At 48.6% G+C, this 24,914-nt stretch overlaps 2 protein-coding genes across 4 annotated transcripts in view; one reads left to right on the top strand and one right to left on the bottom strand.

Moving 5' to 3' along the window:
- Positions 1-779, top strand: part of CASP9 (caspase 9) — a 28,664-nt gene extending 27,885 nt beyond the window's left edge. For all 3 annotated transcript variants that reach the window (XM_003934979.4, XM_074380109.1, XM_074380108.1), the window contains one exon: positions 8-779. In XM_003934979.4, the coding sequence (XP_003935028.1) occupies positions 8-100 (93 nt within the window). In that variant the 3' untranslated portion in view covers positions 101-779. The remainder of the gene's footprint in view (positions 1-7) is intronic.
- Positions 780-1,725: 946 nt separating this feature from the next.
- LOC101051841 (chymotrypsin like elastase 2A) lies at positions 1,726-22,076 on the bottom strand. Its single transcript, XM_003934980.4, has 8 exons — positions 22,037-22,076; positions 21,657-21,745; positions 13,250-13,347; positions 11,781-11,909; positions 11,124-11,260; positions 8,139-8,284; positions 6,424-6,576; positions 1,726-1,743 (listed from the first exon to the last, which is right to left on the bottom strand). The coding sequence occupies exons 1-8, from the start codon at positions 22,074-22,076 to the stop codon at positions 1,726-1,728; spliced, it is 810 nt and encodes a 269-aa protein (XP_003935029.1).
- Positions 22,077-24,914: the final 2,838 nt, after the last annotated feature.

The raw sequence follows: 24,914 nt of genomic DNA, 5'->3' as shown, positions 1-24,914 counted from the left end.
CTTACAGGTCGCTAATGCTGTTTCGGGGAAAGGGATTTATAAACAGATGCCTGGTTTCTTTAATTTCCTCCGGAAAAAACTTTTCTTTAAAACATCATAAGGCCAGAGTCCTTCACCCTGCCTTATCTTTTACTCCAAAGCCTTCCTGCCCTAGGCCTGAAAGTGGCTGAGACCTGGGCCTTTCCTGCAACTCAAGGGCTTTGCAGCCGGCACAGGGTCTGCTCTTTCTCTGTCAGTGACAGACAGGCTCTTAGCAGCTTCCAGATTGGCGACAAGTGCTGAACAGTGGAGGAAGAGGGACAGATGAATGCTGTGGATTGCACGTGGCCTCTTGAGCAGTGGCTGGTCTGGGGCTTGGGGCTAGTGACTGTGTCCTGTGATCCCTGTGTTCTCTGTAGAGCAGGGATTAACCTCTGCGCTACTGACATGCGGGTCCAGGTCATCCTTTGCTGTGAGGTTGTCCTGTGTGGTGCGGGATGTTCAGCACCGTCCCTCGCCTCAATGCCGGTAGCAATATCTCCCGGAGTGGTGCCTAACAAAAATGTCTTCAGGCGTTGCCAAATATGTCCTGGGCTATAAAACTCTCTTCACCTGGCACCCGGCACCCACTGATCTGTAGGGATTTTTGGCTGCACACAAACCAGTATCTCTCATGGATCAGTGAGCTGGGGCCTACTGGAGTCTGAACAGCTGTAATCTGTGAATTCTAAATGAAGTTCTAAAAATTGTTAATTTTTCCTATATTGCATTAATCTTAAGAAATAAATCTTAGGCAAATATGGACTCGCTTTTGCCTATTTCTTCCCTCGTTTTGCTCCAACTCTTTGATCTTCCTTATAAAACAGACTTCTGCTCTTTAAAAAACATTTCCCCATGTTTTTTTGGGGGGTCTCGCTGTATTGCCCAGGCTGATCTCAAACTCCTGTGCTCAAGTGATCGATCCTCCCAAGTAGCTCTAACTATGGGCACGCATCATTGTACCCAGCCCCATTTCTCCATGTCTTATTTCACTTGATCCCTGTCCCATCCCAGGAAGGCGACAAGGGTGAGAACCTTGTGCTCAGGGAGGTTAGGTCTCTTGTCCAAGGTAACAGTTATCCAGAGAAAAGACCTGGGTCTCCTGAGTCCCAGCCATGCCTCCCATGTGCCTTGCTTGCGGAAACACCCTGACTGTAATATGACCGTGCTGTGCAATAGTGACACGTTGGGCTTCCCCAGAAGGCCCCACCCTGAGGTCTTTTAAGCTATCCTTATGCCAGCCTATTTCTTGTTTTTTGGACTTTTCTTCTTGGAGACAGGGTCTCACTCTGTCACGCAGGCTGGAGTGCAATGACGCAATCCTGGCTTACTGCAGCCCAAGTGATCCTCCCACCTTAGCCTCCTGAGTATCTGGGACTACAGGTGTGCACCACCTCACCCAGTTAATTTTTGTACTTTTAGTACAGACAGGGTTATGCCATGTTACTCAGGCTGGTCTTGAACTCCTGGACCTAAGCGATCTGCCTGCCTTAGCCTCCCAGAGTGCAGGGATTTACAGGCTTGAGCCATTGCGCCTGACCTATTTCTGGTTTTTAGGGCCCTGGATGTTAGGGTGAATTGCTAAATGAATAATGATGATAATAAAATTCTCATCAAGGTGTGATTTGCATAGTTGTCACTTTATATGATACTATTTTCCTTCTGTGATGTTTCCAAGTCTGAAATAGTCCCAGGGACTTCTTTTGGTTAGTTACTTGCAATCACCTGCAGGACACAAACAAAGAAGATCATCAGGTTCACCTAGCCACAGAGCTGTGTGAGGCTGTTCCTGTCTTTATCCTCCTGGCTAAGCTGTTTACGTGAGTCACAGGCAGCCCACACTGCAGTAGCTCCTGCCTGAGGAGTTCTGATGATGTTTCGGAAAAAAAGATGTGATCACAGCTTTTCATTGAACTGTTAGAATCTTCCTGTAAAGGGGGCCTTAGACAGGTGTGGCCTTCAGGGTATGGGGCCTTTGAACTCCTAAAAATTACATGCCAAATGTGTGGATGGCATATTTTTAGATTTCATTTGTTTCTCAAAACTGCTGATTGCAAGGCAGTTATGCACTGTGGTTTGGGCTATAACTATTTCCAGAGGCTGTTGATCAGTGTCTGTTAAACATTTTTTTTTGAGACAGTCTTGCTCTGTTGCCCAGGCTGGAGTGCAGTGGCTTGATCGCAGCTCACAGCAATCTCTGCCTCCCAGGTTCAAGTGATTCTCCTGAGTAGCTTGGACTACAGACGCCTGCCATACCACGCCCAACTAATTTTTTGTGTCTTTAGTAGAGATGAGGTTTCACTCTGTTAGCCAGGATGATCTCAATCTCTTGACCTCGTGATCCGCCCACCTTGCTCTGTTGCTCAGGCCGGAGTGCAATGGTGTGATCTGGGCTCACTGCAACCTCTGCCTCCCATATTCAAGTGATTCTCCTGCCTCACTCTCCTGAGTATCTGAGATTACAGGTGCACACCACCATGCCTGGCTGATTTTTTTGCATTTTTAGGGGTTTTCCCATGTTGGCCAGGCTCATCTCAAAACTGCTGACCTCAAGTGATCCACTCGCCTCAACTTTCCACAGTGCTGGGATTACAGGCATGAGCCACAGCGCCTGGCCTGTTAAACATTTTAGGATGCCAATTTCATGATTCAGTGCTGTGAACTGCAGGAGATCCAGCTGCTACAGCGTAAATACTTAGAACAGTGTGCAAGAATTATGTCCAAAGATGTTCATTGCACAATGTAAGAGTGAAAAACAGGAAGCATGAAGGCTTCGTTAATTACATTCAATCTATGGAATACTATTTAGCTGTTCAAAAGAATGACACGAATGTACTGACATGTAAAATGTGATAATGTGTTAAGTGAAAAACAGCTGCAGAACAGTATAAAGACTCAGATCTCAAGTTTTGGTTAAAAGACAGTGTATATCTATGTGTATCTATAGATATATTCGCACAAAAAGTTGAGAAGACCACACACTGAGCTGTTAACAATGATTGGCAGGGCACAGTGGCTCATGCTTATAATTCCAGCACTTCAGGAGGCTGAGGCAGGCGGATCACCTGAGGTCAGGAGTTCGAGACAAGCCTGGCTAACATGGTGAAACCCCATCTCTACAAAAAATACAAAAATTAGCTGGACATGGTGGTACGTGCCTGTAATCCCAGCTACTCGGGAGGCTGAGGCAGGAGAATCACTTGAATCCGAGAGGTGGAGGTTGCAGTGAGCCAAGATCGAGCCACTGCACTCCAGCCTGGCGACAAAATGAGACTCTTTGGAAAAAAAACCCCAAAACAATGACTACCTCTGGAGAGTGGGATTGGAGATGTAAAATGAGGGGAGACTTCTACTTTTTTTACTTGATACACTTACATTCTTTTAATATTTTTACAAAGAGTATGTGTTACCTTCTGGAAAAAAAATAAAAGCCAAGGATTGCTGAAGGTTCATGTGTGACTCTCATTCAATGGACATTTGTTGAAAGGACGAGTGTCCTGAGCCATCTGTCTCCTCTGCTTCTCTGCTCTTATCTTTTGTTGGCACCTCCTGACCTTGGCCTGTCACCTGTCTGGGTTTATCCAGGCAGGTGCTCTCAGGCACCCCCAGGGCTCTAGTGGTATGTGACTCCAGGCTGCACACAGTGTGTTCCTGGGCTGGGGCCACTGCAAGATTTCACTAGCCCCTCTGCAGCTGCCAGGGGCAGCCCCCACCCAAGGACAGCTGGTTGCTTGGTTCTCCCACTTCTGAAACCCATTACCAGGCATCTGTGCCTGTCCCGACTACTCTCCCATGAACACAGGGTCTCTGCCCAGCTGCCTTGCGAGGCGTGCTGCCCCATGGATCCCTGCCACCATCTGGCCATGCTTCGGGATCTGGCCTGCTCTGTTGGGCTTGTGTCTGCTGCTGGGAACAGCTGAGGCTGGGACAGCAAATCAGGACAACTGCCCCTGCCCCTGCTTCAGGTCCCCAGGGTGCTGCCAGGACCAGCTGGATGGTGACTCCTACAGCAGCTGGGGCTGAAAAAGGGTCTTAGGATTTGGCTGGGAAAGGCCCCTAAGCAGCCTTTCGACAAGTCTCAGGCCAAGCTCCGCTGACATGTGGGTGGTACCAATTCATCTCTCTCTCTCTCTCTCTCTCTCTCTCTCTCTCTCCTCTGTATGTATGTATGTATGTATGTGTGTGTGTGTATATATATATTATATAGTACCAATTAATGACTAATGGCTACTGTCTTTTTGATTTTCCATTTTTCTCCAACAAACTTTTTTGGATTCTCTGTGACCACTTGATGGCAAAAAGATGCCAGCAGACAGAGAAATGAACAAGGAGCTGACAAGAATCAATGGGAAAACTTGAAAGCGGCCACCTGCTTATTTTGACAGTTTCATTTTCCTCCTGTGACCACATGCTCATGGCTGCAGTTTCATACTTGGTTTTATAAGTGTCAGATTAATCCAGTTTGACACTTCTCTGCAAATTAAACTTAGTGAAGTCAGATGCCAGCTTTCCCCTTCTTTGGGGTCTCTGCCACAAATACCACAACTCCCATTTGCTCTAGCACCTAAAAATATCTAGGAGTCCTGGTCTAGTTCAAGTCCGATTTTACAGGAGAGCAAACTGAGATGGTCCATAATCAGCACAGAGTGTCCTCTTCCCTCCCAGCATCCATTACCAGGCATGGTGGCTCCTCTGCCCTCTCCTGGGCACCCCTTTCTTGTGACAGGGTTTCCTGTTCTAGCTGCTTTCACCTACTGCTGCGTGTATCCATGGCTGCTCCTTAATATTGATGCCAGCTATTATCATCATTATTTTCAGAGGCAGAGTCTTGCTATGCCGCCCAGGCTGGAGTGGTGCGACCTTGGCTCACTGTAATCTTGGCCTTCCGGGCCCAAGCTATCCTTCCACCCAAGCCTCCCAAGTAGCTGAGGCTACAGGCACACACTACCATGCCTGGCTTTTTTTTATTTTTATTTTTGAGACGGAGTTTTGCTCTCATTGCACAGGCTGGAGTGCAATGGTGCGTGCGATCTCGGCTCACTGCAACCTCTGCCTCTGGGTTCAAGCGATTCTCCTGCCTCAGCCTCCTGGGTAGCTGGGATTTCAAGCATGCACCACCACACCAGCTAATTTTGTATTTTTAGTAGAGACAGGGTTTCTCCATGTTGGTCAGGCTGGTCTCGAACTCCTAGCCTCAGGTGATCTGCCCTCCTTGGCCTCCCAAAGTGCTGGGATTACAGGGGTGAGTCACTCACTGCACCCAGCCATGTCTGACTAACTTAAAATTTTTTTTTTGTTAAGACAGAGTCTCGCTATGTTGCCCAGGCTGGTCTTGAACTCCTGGACTCAAGCAATCTTACCTCCTTGGCCTCCCAAAGTGCTGTGATTACAGGTGGGAGCCATGGCACCTGGCCTATTGTTTTTAATAAAAAATTTTAATGCTTATTGTAAACAAATATGTGTTCATTGTTAAAAAAAATGAGTTAGTGTGGAAGCTCAGAAGAGACAACTCTCTTGAGTTGATGTTTGTAAGAATGGGGGACCAACTCAGCTTTATTTGCCTGGGACGGTCCCAGTGTAAAACAGGTAGCCCTACATCCTGGAAAACCTCTCAGCCCTGGGCAAACTGGGATAGTTGGTCGCCTTATAAAATAACTGGAGGACCCTTCAGGGAGGAAGTTCCATAATTAATGCTATGGGCGGGGCATCTCAAGGTATCAGATTTGGGACTTTGCAGATAAATATAACCACTTATAGCACTGGATGGTAGAGTCTGGGTCACACACAGATGAACAAAAAATCACCATTTCTATGAAAGCCACTCATTTCTTTTTAAACGGAGTTTCACTCAGAAGGCTGGAGGACAGTTGCGCAATCTTGGCTCATTGCTACCTGCTACTTCCATCTCCCAGGTTCAAGGGATTCTCTTGCCTCAGCCTCCCAAGTAGCTGGGATTACAGGTGTGCACTACCACGCCTGGCTAATTTTTTTTTTTTTTTTTTTTTTGTATTTTTTAAGTAGAGATGGAGTTTTGCCATCTTGGCCAGACTGGTCTCGAACTCCTGACCTCAGGTGATCTGCCCACCTCAGGCTCCCAACGTGTTGGAATTACAGGCGTGAGCTGCCATGCCTGGCCTGAGACCCACTCTTAATCTCTGAGGCGTGTCCAAGCTCTTTGGACAAGGCCACCCTCTATGTTCCTTTTCATTCAGTTTTACCACATAGAAATTTTGCGGACCTGTGGGGAGGGTCCAGCAGTTGCCAAGGCCTGCAGCCTCCTCCAAGGGGTTCCCATCTAGCTCTCAAGAGGAAGGAGGCGGTTCTCAGTCACCAGGTGGGCATGGCACTTACGAGGCTGGGTGTGCAGGGCAGTGCCCTGTGGCTCAGGGCTGGTACGGTTCTTACCGAATTGATCCAGTCAATGTAGTTGGAGACCCGCGTGAAGACGGAGGGCTTGTGGTAGTAGTTGCAGCCGAGGGAGGACCCGAAGCTGACGATGCCATGTACCTCCCAATGGCCGTCAGCCACATGGCAGTTCAGCGGCCCGCCGGAGTCTCCCTGAGGAGGGCCAGAGTTGTAGGGGGGTAAAGGGAGAGGAAGGAACTGTCCATTGGAACCACTGCTCTCCATGCATTTCTTTCTTTTTTTGAGGCATAGTCTCGCTCTGTCACCAGGCTGGAATGCAGTGGCGCGATCTTGGCTCACCGCAACCTCTGCCTCCCGGGTTCAAGCGATTCCCCAGCCTCAGCCTCCCGAGTAGCTGGGATGACAGGCACATGCCACCATACTCAGCTAATTTTCGCATTTTTAGTAGAGACAGGGTTTCACCATGTTGACCAGGATGGTCTCAATCTCTTGACCTCATGATCTGCCCGCCTCGGCCTCCCCAAGTGCTGAGATTACAGGCGTGAGCCACCATGCCCAGCCTCTCCATGCATTTCTATTGTTCTGCTGCAGGTCACTGTCCTCTGAAGCCGGCCCTTGTGGTCATAGCTCAAGATGGTACCATAATTCCAACAAGAGCCAACACTTATTCTTCCTGTGTGTCCACAGCTGAGCTAAGCATGTTCTATGCCTTATCTCATTAATCCTCACGAAATCCTATGAGGGAAATATTTGTAGCATCCCCAGGCCACTGAAGAGGAAAAACTGGAGGCCTGAGCGACTGGGACTTGCCCAAGGTTGCACAGGCAATTTGTAAAGGAGCTGAGAGCACATCCGAGAGTAAGCTGCCAGGCTCTTCTCCATTGGCTCTGTCTTCCTGGGGGTGGGGTGGTCTATGTGGGCAGAATATATAAGGGACGCAGTGTGATCTGAAGGGTAGTGGAACTCCTCCTGCCTACTCCATCCCCACTTCACTGCTAAGGCTACCACAGAGTAATTCCTTTTGGTTAAGAAAAGCCTTCCAGGAAGGCTTCCATGGCAGCTAGGGACTGGGCCATTAATGAAAGTAATTCAACAGAAAAACCGTGAGTCATCTTAGAAAGGTCCTAACCCAGGGAATACTTTCGCTCCCTTCCTGCATAGAGGAAAGGATACAGAATAGCAGTCACGAGAGACCTTGATGAGATCCAGGGAAGGTCTTCCCAGCAGGGAGATGGGTGGACACTACAAGGACAATCTCAAAACATCTCGAAACAAGAACAAAGGCCAGTGTTGTTTTGTTTCGTTAGCCTTTTTTTATTTTGAGCCTCGCCGTCACCCAGGCTGGAATGCATGCAGTGGTGTGATCTCAGCTCACTGCAACCTCTGCCTCCTGTGTTCAAGTGATTCTCCTGCCTCAGCCTCCCGCGTAGCTGGGACTACAGGCGCCTGCCACCACGACTGGTTAATTTTTGTATTTTTAGTAGAGACGGGGTTTTTCACGATGTTGGCCAGGCTGGTCTCAAACTGCTGACCTCAAGTGATCCTCCCGCCTCGGCTTCCCAAAGTGCTGGGATTACAGGCGTGAGCTACCGCGCCTGGCCAAAGGTCAGGTTCTGTTATGTCTGGAACGTATTTCCGGGTGCTTCTGCCAGGAGGTTGGAGGATGGACCTCTGGAGGAATGGACCTCCATAGCCTCTTTCCATCCCCAGCCACATCTTGCCATGGAGCAGGGTCCCTGATTTTTGGTACTCACGTTGCAGCTGGAGATCACGCCGTCACCCCCAGCGCAGACCATATTGGTCTTCACGGTGCTGCCCCACCAGCCAGAACTGGAGCAGGTGGCATGGTCCACAACCAGCAACCGGCCCTGCTGCAGGATGTCAGGAGCAGCCCCGTTGGCTGAATGAGACCAGAGAGAAAGTTATTAGGGATGCAGGAACTCCCCAAGAAAAAGGAAGTTGTGGACCCCTACTGGGTTCCCCTGTTACTGTCTTCCATCCATTGCAACATGGGAACAGCCGTGTTTGGCTATACGGTGTCCTCACAGTTGATTGGTTCACCAGTGAACACCTGACTCAAGCTAAGCCAATGAGCTCCCTCCCCTGGGATTTTGAGACGGGCACTAAGAAATTCTGGTTCCAGAGGACGTAAATCTGGGAAGCTGCTGGTCATGACTGACATTTTCTTCTATGTAGAGAATGAAGTAGACCCACAAAGAAAAGAAATTCTAAAGGAGGGTCTCGAGTTTCTTACAGGCTTTCAGACCCTGATTCTAGCCTGTTCCTGATGCCTGGCTATATCTCTGCCCTGGGATTGAAACTTTTGTTTTCTTTTTCAGAATTTGACCCTGTTTCGATGCTATCCAAGGGTTGAAACTTTTAAATCCTTATAACAATTCTCCCCCCCTCCCCCCTCCCCCTTTTTTTTTTGCTGAACTAGATCCATGGCTTTCTGTCATTTATCTGAAATAAGAAAGTGAGCCTGGGGGCAGTTAGAGCACCCTACTTGGGAAAAGTATCCTGGTGTGGTGAAGGTAGGGCTTTCATAATGGCACCCAGTGACAAAGCCACCATCACCTCCATTGCTGTTACCACAGCTATGGTGGCAAGGATTAGATTAACATAATCGTTCACTTGCGATTGAAGCTTAGGGAAGTTAAGCATCTGTCGGGCGCAGTGGCTAACCCTCTAATCCCAGCACTTAGAGAGGCCAAAACAGGAGGATCACTTGAGGTCAGGAGTTCGAGACCAGCCTGACCAACATGGCGAAACCCCATCTCTACCAAAATACAAAAATTAGCCAGGCGTGATGGCGCACGCCTGTAATCCCAGCTACTTGGGAGGCTGAGGCAGGAGAATCGCTTGAACCTGGTAGCTGGAGGTTGCAGTGAGTCGAGATCAATCCACTGCACTCCAGCCTGGGCGACAGAGCGAGACTCTGTCTCAAAAAAAAAAAAAAAAAAAAAAAAAAAAAAGGAAGTTAAACGTCTTGCTTAAGACCACTGTAATTGGCTGGGTGCAGTGGCTCATGCCTGTAATCCCAGCCCTTTGGGAGGCCAAGGTGGGTGGATCGCCTGAGGTCAGGAGTTCAATACCAGCCTGACCAACATGGTGAAACCCCATCTCTAATAAAAATACAAAATTAGCTGAGTGTGGTGGCACATGCCTGTAATCCCGGCTACTTGGCAGGCCGAGGCAGGAGAATTGCTTGAACCTGGGAGGCAGAGGTTGCAGTGAGCCGTGATCATGCTATTGTACTCCAGCCTGGACAACAAGAGTTGGGGGTGGGGGGGGAGGACCGCTCTAATTAATGAGTAACACGTGTATAACGTCTTGCAATGTCTGATGCATTTTCATGTTTCACGTCTTTTAGTCTTCACCAACAGTGTTCTCATTTTACAGATGAGGAAACTGAGAATCAGGAGTGGCTTGCCCAAGGTTTCACAGTGACCAGCAGAGCTGGGCCTAAAAGCCAAGCATTTGGATGCTTTCCCGCTCTCACTGACTCCGATGAAATGCATCTGCCCCAGGGTTTTCTGGGAAAACAGGCGGTTGTGCTAATGTCTTAATAAGCATAAAATGCCTGTTCCACCACCGCTCATCTCAGGATTTTCTGTGTCCTTGTTTTGTAGCTACACCAGTCAAGAGGGCAGTGAGGATTTATTAGGGTGTATCTATGTGGATGTGCCTCTAGAAAAATGTCATTAGACTTGTGGGTTTATGTCATTATGAAAAAAGCATCACTCATCTTCCTAGAATCTTCCAACCTCTGGTGATTTTACAAGGGAAGGGCGGGAACTCTGTTCCTCTTGGTGGCCTACTGTCATTTGATCTCTGACCCTTGGAGTCTGTGTCAAAGGAGTATCACCCTCAGCCATGTTCCCAGTAGCAAGACGGAATGGTCCAGGGGACAGCTTTTGCTGTGGGGCATGGAGGGTCCAATGAGGGCTGCAGGGGCCTTTGCGGAGCTCCAGAAGCCTCAGGTCACGGAGGAAATGCTGTTCTGAACTCCAGCCTTGGGCCATACAGAAGATGTCACATGGTTGCTATAACTTTCTTTCCATCATAGGAACAGTAACAACAACTAATGTATAGCACCTGCCGTGTGCCAGGCACTGGTCTCAAGGCTTGCTATGGATTATCTCCTTTAATCCTCTTGACAACTCTGTGATGTAGGTGCTATTATTATGCCCCCCTCCCCTTTTTTTTTAGACTGAGTCTCGCTCTGTCAACCAGGCTGGAATGCAGTGGCGTGATCTTGGCTCACTGCAAACTCCACCTCTTGGGTTCAAGTGATTCTTGTACCTCAGCCTCCCGAGTAGCTGGGATTATAGGCACACAACACCATGCCCTGCTAATTTAAAAACTATTTTTAGGAGAGACGGGGTTTCACCATGTTGGTCAGGCTTGTCTCGAAGTCCTGACCTGAAGTGATCCACCCACCTCGGCCTCCCAGAGTGCTGGGATTACAGGTGTGCAGCACCACTCCTGGCCAATTATGCGCATTTTATAGAAGAAAAAAGTGCAGATGGAGAGACTTAGTAATGGGCCCAAGGTGTCACAGTTATTAAGTGGAAGAGCTGACATTTGAACCCAAGCAGAGATCAGCCTATCCCATCCTGCCTCTCCGAGGCAGCCACAAGTCCTGTGAGGACAAGTTGGGTGAGAGGCCCTGGCAGGACAGGGATGAGGTCACCTCCCTTCCCTCCCAGGCCTGGGGGCTCCTGAGTCTCACTTACTCTTCAGCCTTCCCCAGCCTGTGACATAGCAGGGGTAGTTGTTGGGTAGGATGGTGCCGGCAGGAGGGAGGCAGGCCAGCTGGATCTTGTTGGTGAGGGAGACGGGGTTAACCAGTTTGAGCATGGCAATGTCGTTCCTGGGTCAGTGCAGAGGCAGAGCATGAGGAGAGGGTTGACTTCTTCTGCCCCGTGGGGCTTTGGAGGACTCTGAGACCTTGTCATCATTCCCTGTACATTACACCAGGCCACCCTGACAGGCAGGGCACCAGGGCATCTTTGAAAACGCAGAGGGCCTTGTTGAAAGGGGCAAGGCGGGAGAGATTGTGCCCTGCTCCACTGACAGTTGCGAGGTCGGCAGCACTGTCCCTGTGTCCCCAGGACTTGGCATGAAGTAGCGACACAGTCAGCGGACGGGGCAGTGCAGGCTTTCCTGGCAGGACCCCCAGATCCCTCTGGCATTCTTTGCTTCTCCCTCCCCAGCTCCCATCACCACCCCAGACGTCTTTGGAGCGGGTAGAACATAAGAGGCCAGAGCTCCTTCCCCCTCCCTATAGAAGGAGCAAAGGGGGTGTGGTGGGGTTGAGACCCTTGCCTCCGTGAGACCCCCACCTGCTTCCCGACAACCCCACCCCCAGGTGCACCTAGACAGCAACGAACCCTTTGGAGAGCTGGCTGGAGTTCCAGTCCTTGTGCACCACGATCTTAGAGACCTGGACGGCCAGCGAGCCGGTCTCCTCAGTGGAGAGGCTTTGCCGGCCCAGCACCACGCGGTAGGTCCTGGAGGAGCTGGGAGAAAGGAGGGCCCAGGGAGAGGGTCACCTCCAGAGGCCTGGCTTTAGATAACGCTGGGGATAGATCCAAGTGACTGGCCGCTGTGTGAGCCACTAGGTGGGGCCTGGGGATCTTTCCTCCCCAGGACAATCAGTTAATTACAATAGAGACTATGCAACTTAAGAACTGTGATCATATAATTGTTACTGTACTAACTATAAATGACAACATAAAATAAAAATTACAATAACACAAACATTATAGTATTATGGAGGGAATGAAATGAACACAGAGAAAACAGGAGTCATTTCAAGGGAATTTTTCCCACCTTTCCTTTTTTTTTCTTTTTTTTTGAGACAGAGTTTCGCTCTTGTTACCCAGGCTGGAGTGCAATGGCGCGATCTCGGCTCACTGCAACCTCCGCCTCCTGGGTTCAGGCAGTTCTTCTGCCTCAGCCTCCTGAGTAGCTGGGATTACAGGCACGCGCCACCACGCCCAGCTGATTTTTTTTGTATTTTTAGTCGAGACGGGGTTTCACCATGTTGACCAGGATGGTCTCGATCTCTTGACCTCGTGATCCATCTGCCTCGGCCTCCCAAAGTGCTGGGATTACAGGCTTGAGCCACCGCGCCCGGCACCTTTCCTTTTCAGATAGGGAAACTCAGGCCCACAGAGGAATAACTGGCCCAGAGTCCCACAGTTAGAGAGAAGTCCTCACTGTAGGCCTCCATTATTTTCCCCAAAACCTCATAGAGTGCCTTATAAATTAGATGGGAGAAGGGACCACTCCGGGTAGGGAGTCACACTGACCCAGCAGAAACTCTGGTGAGATCCAGCTGTGATGAGCAGAGGTCATGGACAAAGAGGAGGATAAGTGAACAACGTTGCAGCACCTTACGGGCCTCTATAATTTGTCTGTAATTTAGAATTAGCTTTCAATGAGCACTTACTAAGTGCCAGGCCCTTCAGTGAATCAACTTATCAAATCCACGCTAAATTCTGTTACCTCATTTTCTGCAGGTGATGGTATTGAAGCTTTGAGAAGTGAGTTAAGTTGTTCAAGGGAACCCAATTCCACATCCAGAGGCCACATTTAGTATCTCCAAGAGGGCAGAGGTTGGGCCTTCCCCCTCTCCTCCTCCTCCCTCAGTACCTGGCACAGGACGATCCATCCATGCCATGTACTAACATCAATGGGCCAGCACACCGAACCATCGACTGACTACAGCTTGTGCCTCGGCCAGGCAAGTGGTTATTTGCAAGGCTCCTTTATGTAGCATGGTTCATTTGAGCCCCCAGCTCAGAAATGGGCACCAGCTGGTGAGCAGGCCAAGCGCCCGGGAAATGGCAGTTACCTGATGCAGTGGGCAGCCGTCAGGACCCAGCTGTTGGCTATCAGAGACCCTCCGCAGGTGTGGCGCCACTGGCCATTGGAGTTGTACTGCAGAGAGGCCTGGGGAGAAGCACAAGAGCTCTGTGGCTGTGGCTGAAAGAGCAGTGCCTTCCTGCACTCCAGCTTCCCAAGAACAGGGCCGGGACAAGGGTAAGAGGGAGTGAGGCATTCGCCTCAGGTGCAGAACTTAAGGAGACACCTAAAACCTCAGCCATCAAGATTAAAAAAAAAAAATTTTAATGCAATGTATATTAAAAAAAAAATCAGGCCAAGCACAGTGGTTCATGACTATAATCCCAACACTTTGGGAGGCCAAGGCAGGAGGACCAGTTGAGCCTAGGGGCTTGAGACCAGCCTGGGCAACGTGGCCAAATCCTGTCTGATATGGTTTGGCTGTGTCCCCACCTGAATCTCATCTTGAATTGTAGTTCCCATAATCCCCACGTGCCATGAGAGGGAGCTAGTGAGAGGTAATTGAATCATGAGGGTGGTTACCCCCATGCTGTTCTCACGAGAGTGAGGAATTCTCACGAGATCTGATGGTTTTATAAGGGGCTCCCCAGCCCTTTTGCTCTGCACTTCTCCTTGCTGCTGCCATGTGAAAAAGGATGTGTTTCCTTTCCCTTCTGCCACGACTGTAATTTCCTGAGGCCTTTCCAGCCATGCTGAGCTGTGAGTCAATTAAACCTCTTTCCTTTATAAATTACCCATTCTCAGGTATGTCTTTATTAGCAATGTGAGAACGCATTAATATATCGTCTCTCCAAAAAAAATATCCTGGCCAGGTGCAGTGGCTCATGCCTGTAATCCCTGCAGTTTGGGAGGCCGAGGTGGGTGAATTACCTGAAGTCAGGAGTTTGAGACCAGCCTGGCCAAAATGATGAAACCCTGTCTCTACTAAAAATACAAAAATTAGCCAGACGTGGTGGTACACATCTATAATCCCAGCTAATTAGGAGGCTGAGGCAGGAGAATTCCTTGAACCTGGGAGGTGGAGGTTGCAGTGAGCTGAGATCGCATCACTGCACTCTAGCCTGGGTGACAGAGTGAGATTCTGTCTCAAAAACAAAATAAAACAAAACAAACCCAAATTAGCCACTGGATGTGGGGTGCATGCCTGTAGTCCCAGCTACTCAGGAGGCTGAGGTGGAAAGATTGCTTGAGCCCAGGAGTTTGTGAACCAGCCTGGGTACCATAGCAAAAACTTGACTCTACCAAAGCAATTCAAAAATAAAAATTAGCTGGGCGTGGTGGTGCTCACCTGTAGTTTCAGCTACTCAGGAGGCTGTGGTGGGAGGATTGCTTCATCTTGGGAAGTCTAGGCTGCAGTGAGCTGTGAGTGCACTGTGCTCAGCCTGGGTGACACAGCAAGGGCCTGTCCCTGCTCTGCCCCATCCCCCCAACCCCCGACAAAAGGAAACAACAAAATTAATGGAAAAATCTGGGATAAAAAATAAAAAACGTAAAGACTATTAAAAAATAACTGCTCTGCTGTGCGTGGTGTCTCATGCCTGTATTCCCAGCACTTTGGGAGGCTGATGTGGGCGGATCATGAGGTCAGGAGTTTGAGACTAGCCTGGCAAACATGGTTAAACCCTGTCTCTACTAAAAATACAAAAATTAGCCAGGTATGATGGTGGGTGCTTGTAATCCCAGCTACTTGGGAGGCTGAGGCAGGAGAATTGCTTGAACCTGGGAGACTGATGTTACAGTGAGCTGAGATCGTGCCATTGCACTCCAGCCTGGATGACAAGAGCAAGACTCCATCTCAAAAAGAAAAATACGGCTGGGCGCAATGGCTCACACCTGTAATCCCAGCACTTTGGGATGCCAAGGCAGGAGGATCACGAGGTCAGGAATTCAAGACCAGCGTGACCAACATGGTGAAACCCCATCCTCACTATAAATACAAAAATTAGCTGGGCGTGGTGACGGGTGCCTGTAATCCCAGTTATTCGAGAGGCTGAGGCAGGATAATCTCTTCAACCCGGGAGGCAGAGGTTGTGGTGAGCTGAGATGGTGCCATTGCACTCCAGCCTGGGTGACAGAGTGAGACTCTGTCTCCGAAACAAACCAAAAAAACCAAAACCATAAAAACAAACCTGTTCTGAACATTTTTCTGCAACTGGATTGGTTGGGATCTTTCCCTCCTTGGGCGCTTTTACCTGAGCGCACTCCAGTTTAATATGTCCAAAAGAAAACTCTTGATTATCCCGGATGTGGTCTTACCCCCGGCTCCTCTGTCAGTCAGCGGCACCTCCACTGCTGCTCAGGCCAGAAACCTTGCGTCCTCTTTGGCTCTTCTCTTTCTTTCTTATCCCTCGTTTCAGTCCATCAGCAAATCCCATCAGCTCTACCCTGGGAATATGTGGAGTGGCTGCCACCCCTTGGTCACTACCTCAACTGTGTGTCCCAGTCATCCTCTCTCCTGGATGATCACTCTAGTCTCTCATCCCTCTCTTTTATTTTTCTTTGAGATGGAGTCTTGCTCTGTCACCCAGATTGGAGTGCAGTGACACCATCTCAGCTCACTGCAACCTCCACCTCCCGAGTTCAAGTGATTCTCCTGCCTCAGCCTCCCGAGTAGCTGGGACTACAGGCGCGCACCACCACACCTGGCTAATTTTTTATTTTTAGTAGAGACGAGGTTTCACCATGTTGGCCAGGATGGTCTCAATCTCCTGACCTCATGATCTGCCCACTTCGGCCTCCCAAAGTGCTGGGATTACAGGTGTGAGCCACCGTGTCTAGCTGTCTCTCATTTCTTCTTTCTGCTCCCACCCACATTTTCTCAACACAGCAGCCAGAATGATCCTTTTCGAATGTAAGTCAGGTGACATCTCTTCTCTGCTCAGGCCCTCCAGTGGCTTCCCCTTTACAGTCTGTAAAACCTAAAACTGTCTGATGACCTACTAGGCCCTCCGTGGCCTCTCTGACCTCCTAGGCTTCTACTCTTCTCCAGCCACACTGACTTCCATGCAGTTCTGCAAGTACACCAAACCAGCTTCCGCCTCAGGGCCTTTGCACTGGCTCTCCCTCCTGCCTGGACTATTCTCACAAATGTCGGTGTAGCTCTTTCCTTCACATTCTGTAGGTCTCTGCTCAAGATTACCTTCTTCATGAGGCCTTCTATGACCACGCTATCCCAAACAGTGTGCACACACACATACCCGCACACTCATGTACACATGCACACTCAGACACACTCGTCTCCTTCCTCTTGGCCTGCTTTACTCTTCATCATTAGTATCTTTCATTTCCTGGCATGTTATGACTTTACCCATTCAGCTGTTTATTGTCTCACTCCTCCACTTTATTTTATTTTATTTTTTGAGCTGGAGTTGTGTTTTGTCTTCCAGGTTGGAGTGCAGTGGTGCGATCTCGGCTCACTGCAACCTGTCTCCTGGGTTCAAGCGATTCTCCTGCCTCAGCCACCAGAGTAGCTGAGATTACAGGTGGCTGCCACCATGCCTGGCTAATTTTTTGTATTTTTAGTAGAGATGGGGTTTTGCCATGTTAGCCAGGCTGGTCTTGAATTCCTGACCTCAGGTGATCCGTCCACCTTGCCCTCCAAAAGTACTGGGATTTTAGGTGTGAACCACTGTGCGTGGCCTCTCCTCCACTTTAATAAAGGCTTCATGAATTTTTCCCCCACTGCTATGTGCCAGGCACCTAGAATAGTGCCTGGTACATACTGGGTCCTTAACAAATGCTTACTGATTAAGTGAGTGAATAAGTGAATGAATAGAATGAAAGAGATCACCGGGGCAGTGATCTTGTCTCTTGCTGGTCTATTTCTCCCTTAAGACCAAATTCACTCATAGAAAAGTAAGGCTGCATAAGTGGACTTTACTCCTCTGTCCATCAGCCCCTCACATTTTTTTTAGGTTAAAAAATGGTTTCTGGGCTGGGCACAGTGGCTACTCAGGAGGCTGAGGCAGGGGAATCATTTGAACCTGGGAGGAAGAGGTTGCAGTGAGCTGAGATGGCGCCACTGCCACACTCCAGCCTGGGCAACAGAGTGAGACGCTGTCTCAAAAAAAAAAAAAAAAAAAGGTTTCTGTTTAGGTTGACAGTTTATAACAAGTGTGGGGTAGAACTTTAAGGTGGCATGGGCCAGATGTGTTGGCTCATGCCTGTAATCCCAGCACTTTGGGAGGCCGAGGTGGGTGGATTACTTGAGGCCAGGAGTTTGAGGCCAGCCTGGCCAACATGGTGAGACCCCGTCTCTGCTAAAAATACAAAAATTAGCTGGGCATGGTGGCGCATGCCTGCAATCCCATCTACTTGGGAGGCTGAGGCAGGAGAATCACCTGAACCCAGGAGATGGAGGTTGCAGTGAGCTGGGATGGCGCCACTGCACTCCGGCCTGGGCGACAGAGTGAGACCCTTCTCAAAAAAAAAGAACATTAAGGTGGTGACATTTGACAATGTTTAGTCTCTAATGAAGCTGTTCCATGCCCTTCCCCTTCCTTCATTCCTCCTCCCCTGTCTTTCAATTCCCTGCCATGGCCAAGCAGAGAGGAGGGAGGTGACAGCAGGGTGGGGACTGCTCTGATCGGTGTTCCTGTAACTGTGGGGGAACGATGATCTGTTTGTTGGCAGATGCCTACTTTTCTCTGAATGTCCTTGTTTTTAGTTAGCCACTCGGTATTTCTCCGCTTGATATTTCTCGTTTGCGTGACATTAAGCGGTCTTAGATGAACTGGCTTTTAAAAAGATTTTTCAAATTAGACAAAGTGAAAAAAGTTACTTAAAAGGATGTACCCCCCAATTTAAAAAACTAGGCTGAAACCATCCTACAGATGTGAAATTTTGTCCAGGTATTTTGTGTTCTTTGCGGCCAGCAAAGTGTAGCTAAACCAAATTTGAATCCTCATTCACCCCAGGCTAACTCAGTGCCTTTGGGCAATTCTGTAACCTTTCCAAGTCCCAGTTACTTTCTTTGGAAAATGGAGAACATAAGCCACGGTGCAGGGCTCTCACGGTGATTAATACTATAATTAAAATAGCTGGCCAGGCGCAGTGGCTCATACCTGTAATCCCAGCACTTTGGGAGGCCAAGGCAGGCAGATCACCTGAGGTCAGGAGTTTGAGACCAGCCTGGTCAACATGGTGAAACTCCATCTCTACTAGAAATACAAAAAATTAGCTGGGTGTGGTGGCATGCACCTGTAATCCCAGGTACTTGGGAGGCTGAGGTAGGAGAATTGCTTGAACATGGGAAGTGGAGGTTGCAGTGAGCCGAGATCGTGCCACTGTACTCCAGCCTGGGTGACAGAGTGAGATTCTATCTCCAGGAAAAACAAAAGACAAAAAACTGCATCAAAAATTATCCATTTTGGTTAGTAAGTTGTTGGTTTTTTTTTTTTATTATTTAGAAAAATGATTTTTTTTTTTGAGATGGGTTGCCCAGGCTGGTCTCAAACTCTTGGGCTCAAACAACCCTCCGGACTCATCACCTGAATAGCTGGGATTACAGGTGTGTGCCACTGTGCCTGGCTGGCTGCTAAGTTTTGTGCTACCCCCTTAAAATTTGCCGCCCGAGTGAATGTCCTACTTGCCTCCTCCGAGTCCCCACCCAGCTAGACCTGCCTATCATCTAAGTAAAAAAATTTCCCCAGGGAAACAGAAGCACGAAGTGTAGGAACTCTTCAAAGACTACATTACTTGTTCTCAAGGCAATAATACCTTTGTGCAAGAGAGTGAGGAGGTATCTCTGTAGGCAGCAATGATTCATTCTCAGCACAGGTGTGCCCCATGCTACGGGGCCCAGTAGCAGAGGGACTGTGGCCCTTCTTCCAAATTCCCCGGGGAAGAAGTACTGAGGGACTGTGATAGGAGCAAAGGAACTGGCAGAAGTACACAAAGCCAAGTATATAAACGGTGAGGCTGGGGTTCAGTGGCTCATGCCTGTAATCCAAGCACTTTGGGGGTCTGAGGCAGGGGGATAACTTGAGCCCAGGAGTTCACGACCAGCCTGGGAAACACAGTGAGACCCCATTAAAAAAAAATTAGCCGAGTGTGGTGGCATGTACCTGTGGTCTCAGCTGGTAGGGAGGCTGAAGTGGGAGAATCACTTGAGCCTAGGAGTTTGAGGCCACAGTGAGCCATGTTTTACCAGCCACTATACTACAGCCTGGAGACAGAATGAGACCCTGTCTCAAAAAAAAAAAAAAAAAAAAAAAAATCACTATGGCTGAGTGCAGTGGTGGGTAACTATGATCCCAGCACTTTGGGAGGCTGAGGCAGGTGGATAGCTGGAGCCCAGGAGTTTGAGGCTGCAGTGAACTATGATTGTGCCACTGCACTCCAGCCTGGGTGACAGAGCAAGTCCCTGTCTCAAAAAAAGAAAAAATTGTGAAATATCTGACATCATTCTATCATTGACAATTTTTTTTTTAGACTGAGTCTCACTCTATCACCTAGGCTGGAGTACAGAGGTACAGTCTTGGCTCACTGCAACTCCCACCTCCCGGCTTCAAGTGATTCTTGTGCCTCAGCCTCCCGAGTCACTGGGACATGTGCCCACTACCATGCCAGGCTAATTTTTCTATTTTTGGCAGAGACGGGGTTTCACCATGTTGACCATGCTGGTCTCAAACTCCTGACCTCAGGTGATCTACCCACCTCGGCCTCCCAAATTGCTGGGATTGCAGGCATGAGCCGCCATGCCCGGCCTATCATTGACAGTCTCTCAACCAAGAAGCAGATGAATGAATGCTGGCCTCTATAAACACAGTGGCTGCTGCATGGGCCACTCTGAATGCTTAAGGCTAGTGGGCTGCTAGTTGCTCTTCCTACATAAGTCAGAAACTCATCCTGATTCAGCTGGGTTTTCTCCCAAAGCAGTTTATGTCAATTATGCTTGCGATAATGAAATTTGATTAAACATGTAACCAGTGAAATAAGAGTTCAGAAAGAGTTGTGATTTATATGGAAACAAAGTTAATCTTTGGAAGAGACTGGATAATAATGATTTTTTTTTTTTTTTTTTTTTTTTTTTTTTACATAGAGTTTTGCTCTGTCACCCAGGCTGGAGTGCAGTGGCACAATCTCAGCTCACTGCAACCTCCACCTCCCAGGTTCAAGCAATTCTCCTGCTTCAGCCACCCAAGGTGCTGGGATTACAGGTGTGAGCCACCACGCCTGGCCTAATAACCATGATTCTTTAAAAATTGCTCTTGAATTACTGTCTGTGAGAAAATTGAAAGGTTGAGAGGGGGATGTTGTAAAAGTATGAATGGGCTCATAACTTAGATTGCTTTGTGAACGTCTCAAAGTTACTGCCCTGCTTTAAAGAAATGGACTTGTAGATGAGATATTATGGGAAGTGGTTTATATGAAAAAGACAGCTAAAAACTCAAAACATTGGTGAATGTATATTTACATAGCGTAAAATAAAATGTTTACGGCATATATGTTTGATTTAAAATAATTTATAACCAACTTTTCAATTACTCATTCCAATTACATCAGATAAATGAGATTTTACTATATTTGTTTACATCAACGTAAACTTCACACATTTCTCTTGAAATTCCCACCATTAACACATCTTAGTAATTTGTGCCTGTGCTGCGCTCGGCAGTTTAGTCTTGATATCACTATGATTATATCAACTTAAGAAAACATTGATTTTCACCGGTAACATTGATTTGCCTGTAGTTAAAGATTAATTTGCAAAAATGGCACTGATTGGCTCCTTAAAGCAAGGAATATTTGCTTAGATTGTCTTGAATGGTTCACAGGACAATGGTACATTTGTAAGCAAGCCTCCGATTGGTTAATGGAGTAATACTATATTTGTAAATCTGCATATGAGCAGTGGGGAGGGGACAACTCCTATGAGCAGTGGAGGAGGCACCTCTCCTTCCACTCCCAAAGTTGGCCAAGGCCACAGAAATGTATCTTTTTTTTTTTTTTTTTTTTTTTGAGACAGAGTCTTGCCTTGTCACCTAGGCTGGAGTGCAGTGATGTAATTTGAACTCATTGCAAACTCTGCCTCTTGGGTTCAAACGTTTCTCCTGCCTCAGCCTCCCAAGTTGCTGGGATTACAGGCGTGTGCCACCACACCTGGCTAATTTTGTGTTATTAGTAGAGGCGGATTTCACCACGTTGGCCAGGCTGGTCTCGAACTCCTGACTTCAGGTGATCCGCTCACCTCAGCTTCCCAGAGTTCTGGGACAACAAGCATGAGCCACTGCGCCTGGCCGCAAATGTATCTTATCGGTGAAGTTGCCTGTGCTGCTCTCTGAGTTTCCATCAATCCTCACTTTTGCCAGCACAATAGACCCCATGGTGGAAGGGCAGAGTGGGATGTAAAGGGAGGGGGCAGGGAGGGAGGAAGTACAGTGTGGTCAACTCACCTGCCAGGGCCAGCTGTTGGGCCTCGCATCTTCACCTCCAACCACCCTAGACACGTTGGGCGGGTAAGCGGGGTCCCCACAACCGAGGGCTGTGAAAAGAGAAAGGGTCTCGAGTCTAGGAAGCAGCAACTCGCACAGTGTAAACTACACTTGCTGCATTCTGAACTCCTAAATAGAAAACCCTTGTTCTGGAAGGATCCCAAGAGGTCATAGAATCCTGCTCTTTGTGCCAATTCTTTAAAACGCCATTCTAGTTTTCTTATAAATATAGGTCTGGATGCAGTAGGAGTTGAGAGGGGGCAAGAGGGGAAGACAGAAAGATCCCATGCCCAGCCCCACCAGGAGATGGGCAACCAGTGACTCTGGGTGACAGGGCTTACCTCCAGCCACCAAAGCGGACAGCAGTAGGGTCCTAATCATGGTGTGTCCGTGGGAATTCTGTCAGTGCAGCCCTGGATCAGGCCCTAGTTTTATGAGCGAACTTATCAGCGAGAGATATACTAGGAGCATGCAAGATGGGGATTTTCTCAAAGCCTAATCGAAAAAAGAGTTTGTGTCCAAATATTTTTTTTTTTCCATTTTCTGCCAACTGTCCCCCTAGCAATACTTTGGAAAAGATGCCAAAGGTACATATTGGAATATGGGTTCCATCTGTTTCGAAGAGATGAAGTCACGTGTTAGGGAAGGAAGAAACTTACTCATTGTTGGTCCTTGGACTTGCGTCTCTTCACCCCCACCGCGCCCAGGGTGAGACTGAGGAGAGGAGTTGTGTTTTCTTTCTTTTCTTTTTTCTTTTTGAGATGGAGTCTCGCTCTGTCACCAGACTGGAGTGCAATGGCGTGATCTCAGCTCACTGCAACCTCTGCCGCCTGGGTTCAAGTGATTCTCCCGCCTCAGCCTCCCAAGTAGCTGGGATTATAGGTGTGTGCCACTACGCCTGGCTAATTCTTGTATTTTTAGTAGAGACGGGTTTTCATCATGTTGGCCAGGCTGGTATTGAACTCCTGGCCTCAAGTGACCCACCCACCTCGGCCTCCCAAAGGGCTGCGATTACAGGTGTGAGCCACCATGCCTGGCCAGGATTTGTGTTTTCAATGCTTAAGGTGGCATGCTGAACGCACAGTGTTCTAATGCAGTATTTCTCAGTGGGGCTGGTTCAGCCCACCAGGAGACAGTTGGCAGTGACTGGAGACATGGGGTTGATGTATGGGTGGTATCAGATGGGCAGAGGGCAGAACCGCTGCTAAACGTCCTACAGTGCGCTGGGCAATAGGACTTGCCCTGTCCCAAACATCAGTGGTGCTGAGGCTGAGAAAGCCTGTTCCAGGCCATGCCAGGGCTTGCAGTGTGACCTTGCTGAGTCAGGTACGTCTCTAGACCCCTCTGTGAAACAGGGAGAGAGACCTGTGCCCAGTGTGTTCCACAACATTGTGGTAAGGATTTGGATAATGTGGGAAAGGTGCACACATAGACGGCCAGGCAGGCAGGCACCGTTGGGGTCTGGCCACCCTAATGATGGGACAAAGCAGAAAGTCGGCAGAGGAGGGCTTCATCGGGTGGATCGAAATGCACTTTTTGTGTGGATAGCCTGAGGCCAGGAGTTCAAAACCAGTCTGGCCAACATGGTGAAACCCTGTCTCTACTAAAAATACAAAAAATTAGCTGGGCGGAGTGGTGGGCACTTGTAGTCCCAGCTACTTGAGTGCCTGAGGCGGGAGAATCGCTTGAACCTCAGAGGTGGAGGTTGCACTGAGTTGAGATCATGCCACTGCACTCTAGTCTGGGGAACAGAGCGAGACTCCATCTCGAAAAAAAAAAAAAAAAAAAAAAAAAAAAAAAACAGGCTGGACAACTTAGTGAGACCCCCCTGTCACTACAATTTTTTTTAAGTTAGCCAGGCATGGTAGCACACATATGTGGCTCCAGCTACTCCGGAGGCTGAGACGAGGGTCACTTGAGACTGGGCACTCAAGGCTGCAGTGAGCTGTGATCGAGCCACCACAGCCTGGGTGACAGGTGCATCTTATTGTCCTCTTCCAAGAGAATAGCGGTTTGCATTTCTCTAATCATGTCACTTCCTAAATAGGGTGAAAGCAGAAGCTTCTTTAGAAGGAGAACAAACGGAAAAGGCAGGCAGACACTCTCCCAGCATCACATAGATGTCAGATGCACTCACATTCCTTATTTAATCTAAGTCTCAGGAAATCCTGCAGGAGGCTTTCTTACTTCCCAGGAGGAAGCTGAGCTCCAGAGAGGTAAAGTGACTTGCCCAAGACCATACAGCTTCTAAGTGGCAGAATGGGGATTCGAACCAGGTTGGTCTGATTCCAAAGCCCATGACCTGACACCACAGGAGACAGCATCCTGCCTCATCCCCTAGGATTTCAACGTGTGTTGGGGGAAGCGTGGAGGGAGCAAGGTTTCCTGGTGGACTTTCTTGTTCTTCCCTAGGCCTTCACTCTTTGCCTTTTGGAAGAGCACAGTGCCAGATGGGCACTGATGCTGATGAGAGAACTCTGCTCTGTGATCACAAACTCTGGTTTTTGTCCCAGTCAAAAAAGCAGAAGGGACAGTAAAATTCAACTCTTCTTTGTGTGTGTGTGAGATGGAGTCTCTCTCTGTCACCCAGTGGTACGATCTCTGCTCACTGCAACCTCTGCCTTCTGGGTTCAAGCAATTCTCGTGTATCAGGCTCCTGAGTAGCAGGGATTACAGGTGCCCGCCACCATGTCTGGCTAAATTCTGTATTTTTAGTAGAGATGGGATTTTATCATGTTGGCCAGGCTGGTTTTGAATTCCTGATCTCAGATGATCCGCCTGCCTCAGCCTCCCAAAGTGTTGGGATTACAGGCCTGAGCCATCATGCCTGGCCGGACTTCAACTCTTAAGACTTTAGTTCAAGTCTTTGATCCATCAATTTTGAGTGTGGTGGTCTGGACAAGCCACTTATCTTCTGGGCTTTAGTTTCCTAGATAACCATCCAGGCCTGGATTGCAGGATTGTTGTATGGGTAAGAAAATGAGTGGGAAAGAATTCTGTAATCTCTCTCTCTCTCGGATCACATAAAGGTGAGAAAGATTGGTCAGGGGGACAGAATCCCTTGGACTGGGTGTCAGAAGATGTGGGTTCCAGTCCCAACTCCATCCCATACTCCCTGGACTCATTTATGGTCTGTATCAGTCACTACAGCAACCAACTGTTTCTTAAGCCTCATTTTTTTTTTTTTTTAATGGAGTCTCATTCTATTGCCCAGGCTGG

The sequence above is a fragment of the Saimiri boliviensis genome, chromosome 11, assembly GCF_048565385.1.
Source record: "Saimiri boliviensis isolate mSaiBol1 chromosome 11, mSaiBol1.pri, whole genome shotgun sequence".
Taxonomy (NCBI): domain Eukaryota; kingdom Metazoa; phylum Chordata; class Mammalia; order Primates; family Cebidae; genus Saimiri; species Saimiri boliviensis.
The sequence above is the reverse complement of the archived record's forward strand: the minus strand, read 5'-3'. Positions and strand labels throughout refer to the sequence as shown.

Bases quoted from the DNA above. Each gene is read 5' to 3' on its own strand.
- LOC101051841 (XM_003934980.4), bottom strand. From the start codon at position 22,076: ATGATTAGGACCCTACTGCTGTCCGCTTTGGTGGCTGGAG. The intron at 21,746-22,036 runs GTAAGCCCTGTC...CTCTTTTCACAG, and splicing joins GTCCGCTTTGGTGGCTGGAG to CCCTCGGTTGTGGGGACCCC. The intron at 11,910-13,249 runs GTAACTGCCATT...CCTTTCTCCCAG, and splicing joins ACGGCTGCCCACTGCATCAG to CTCCTCCAGGACCTACCGCG.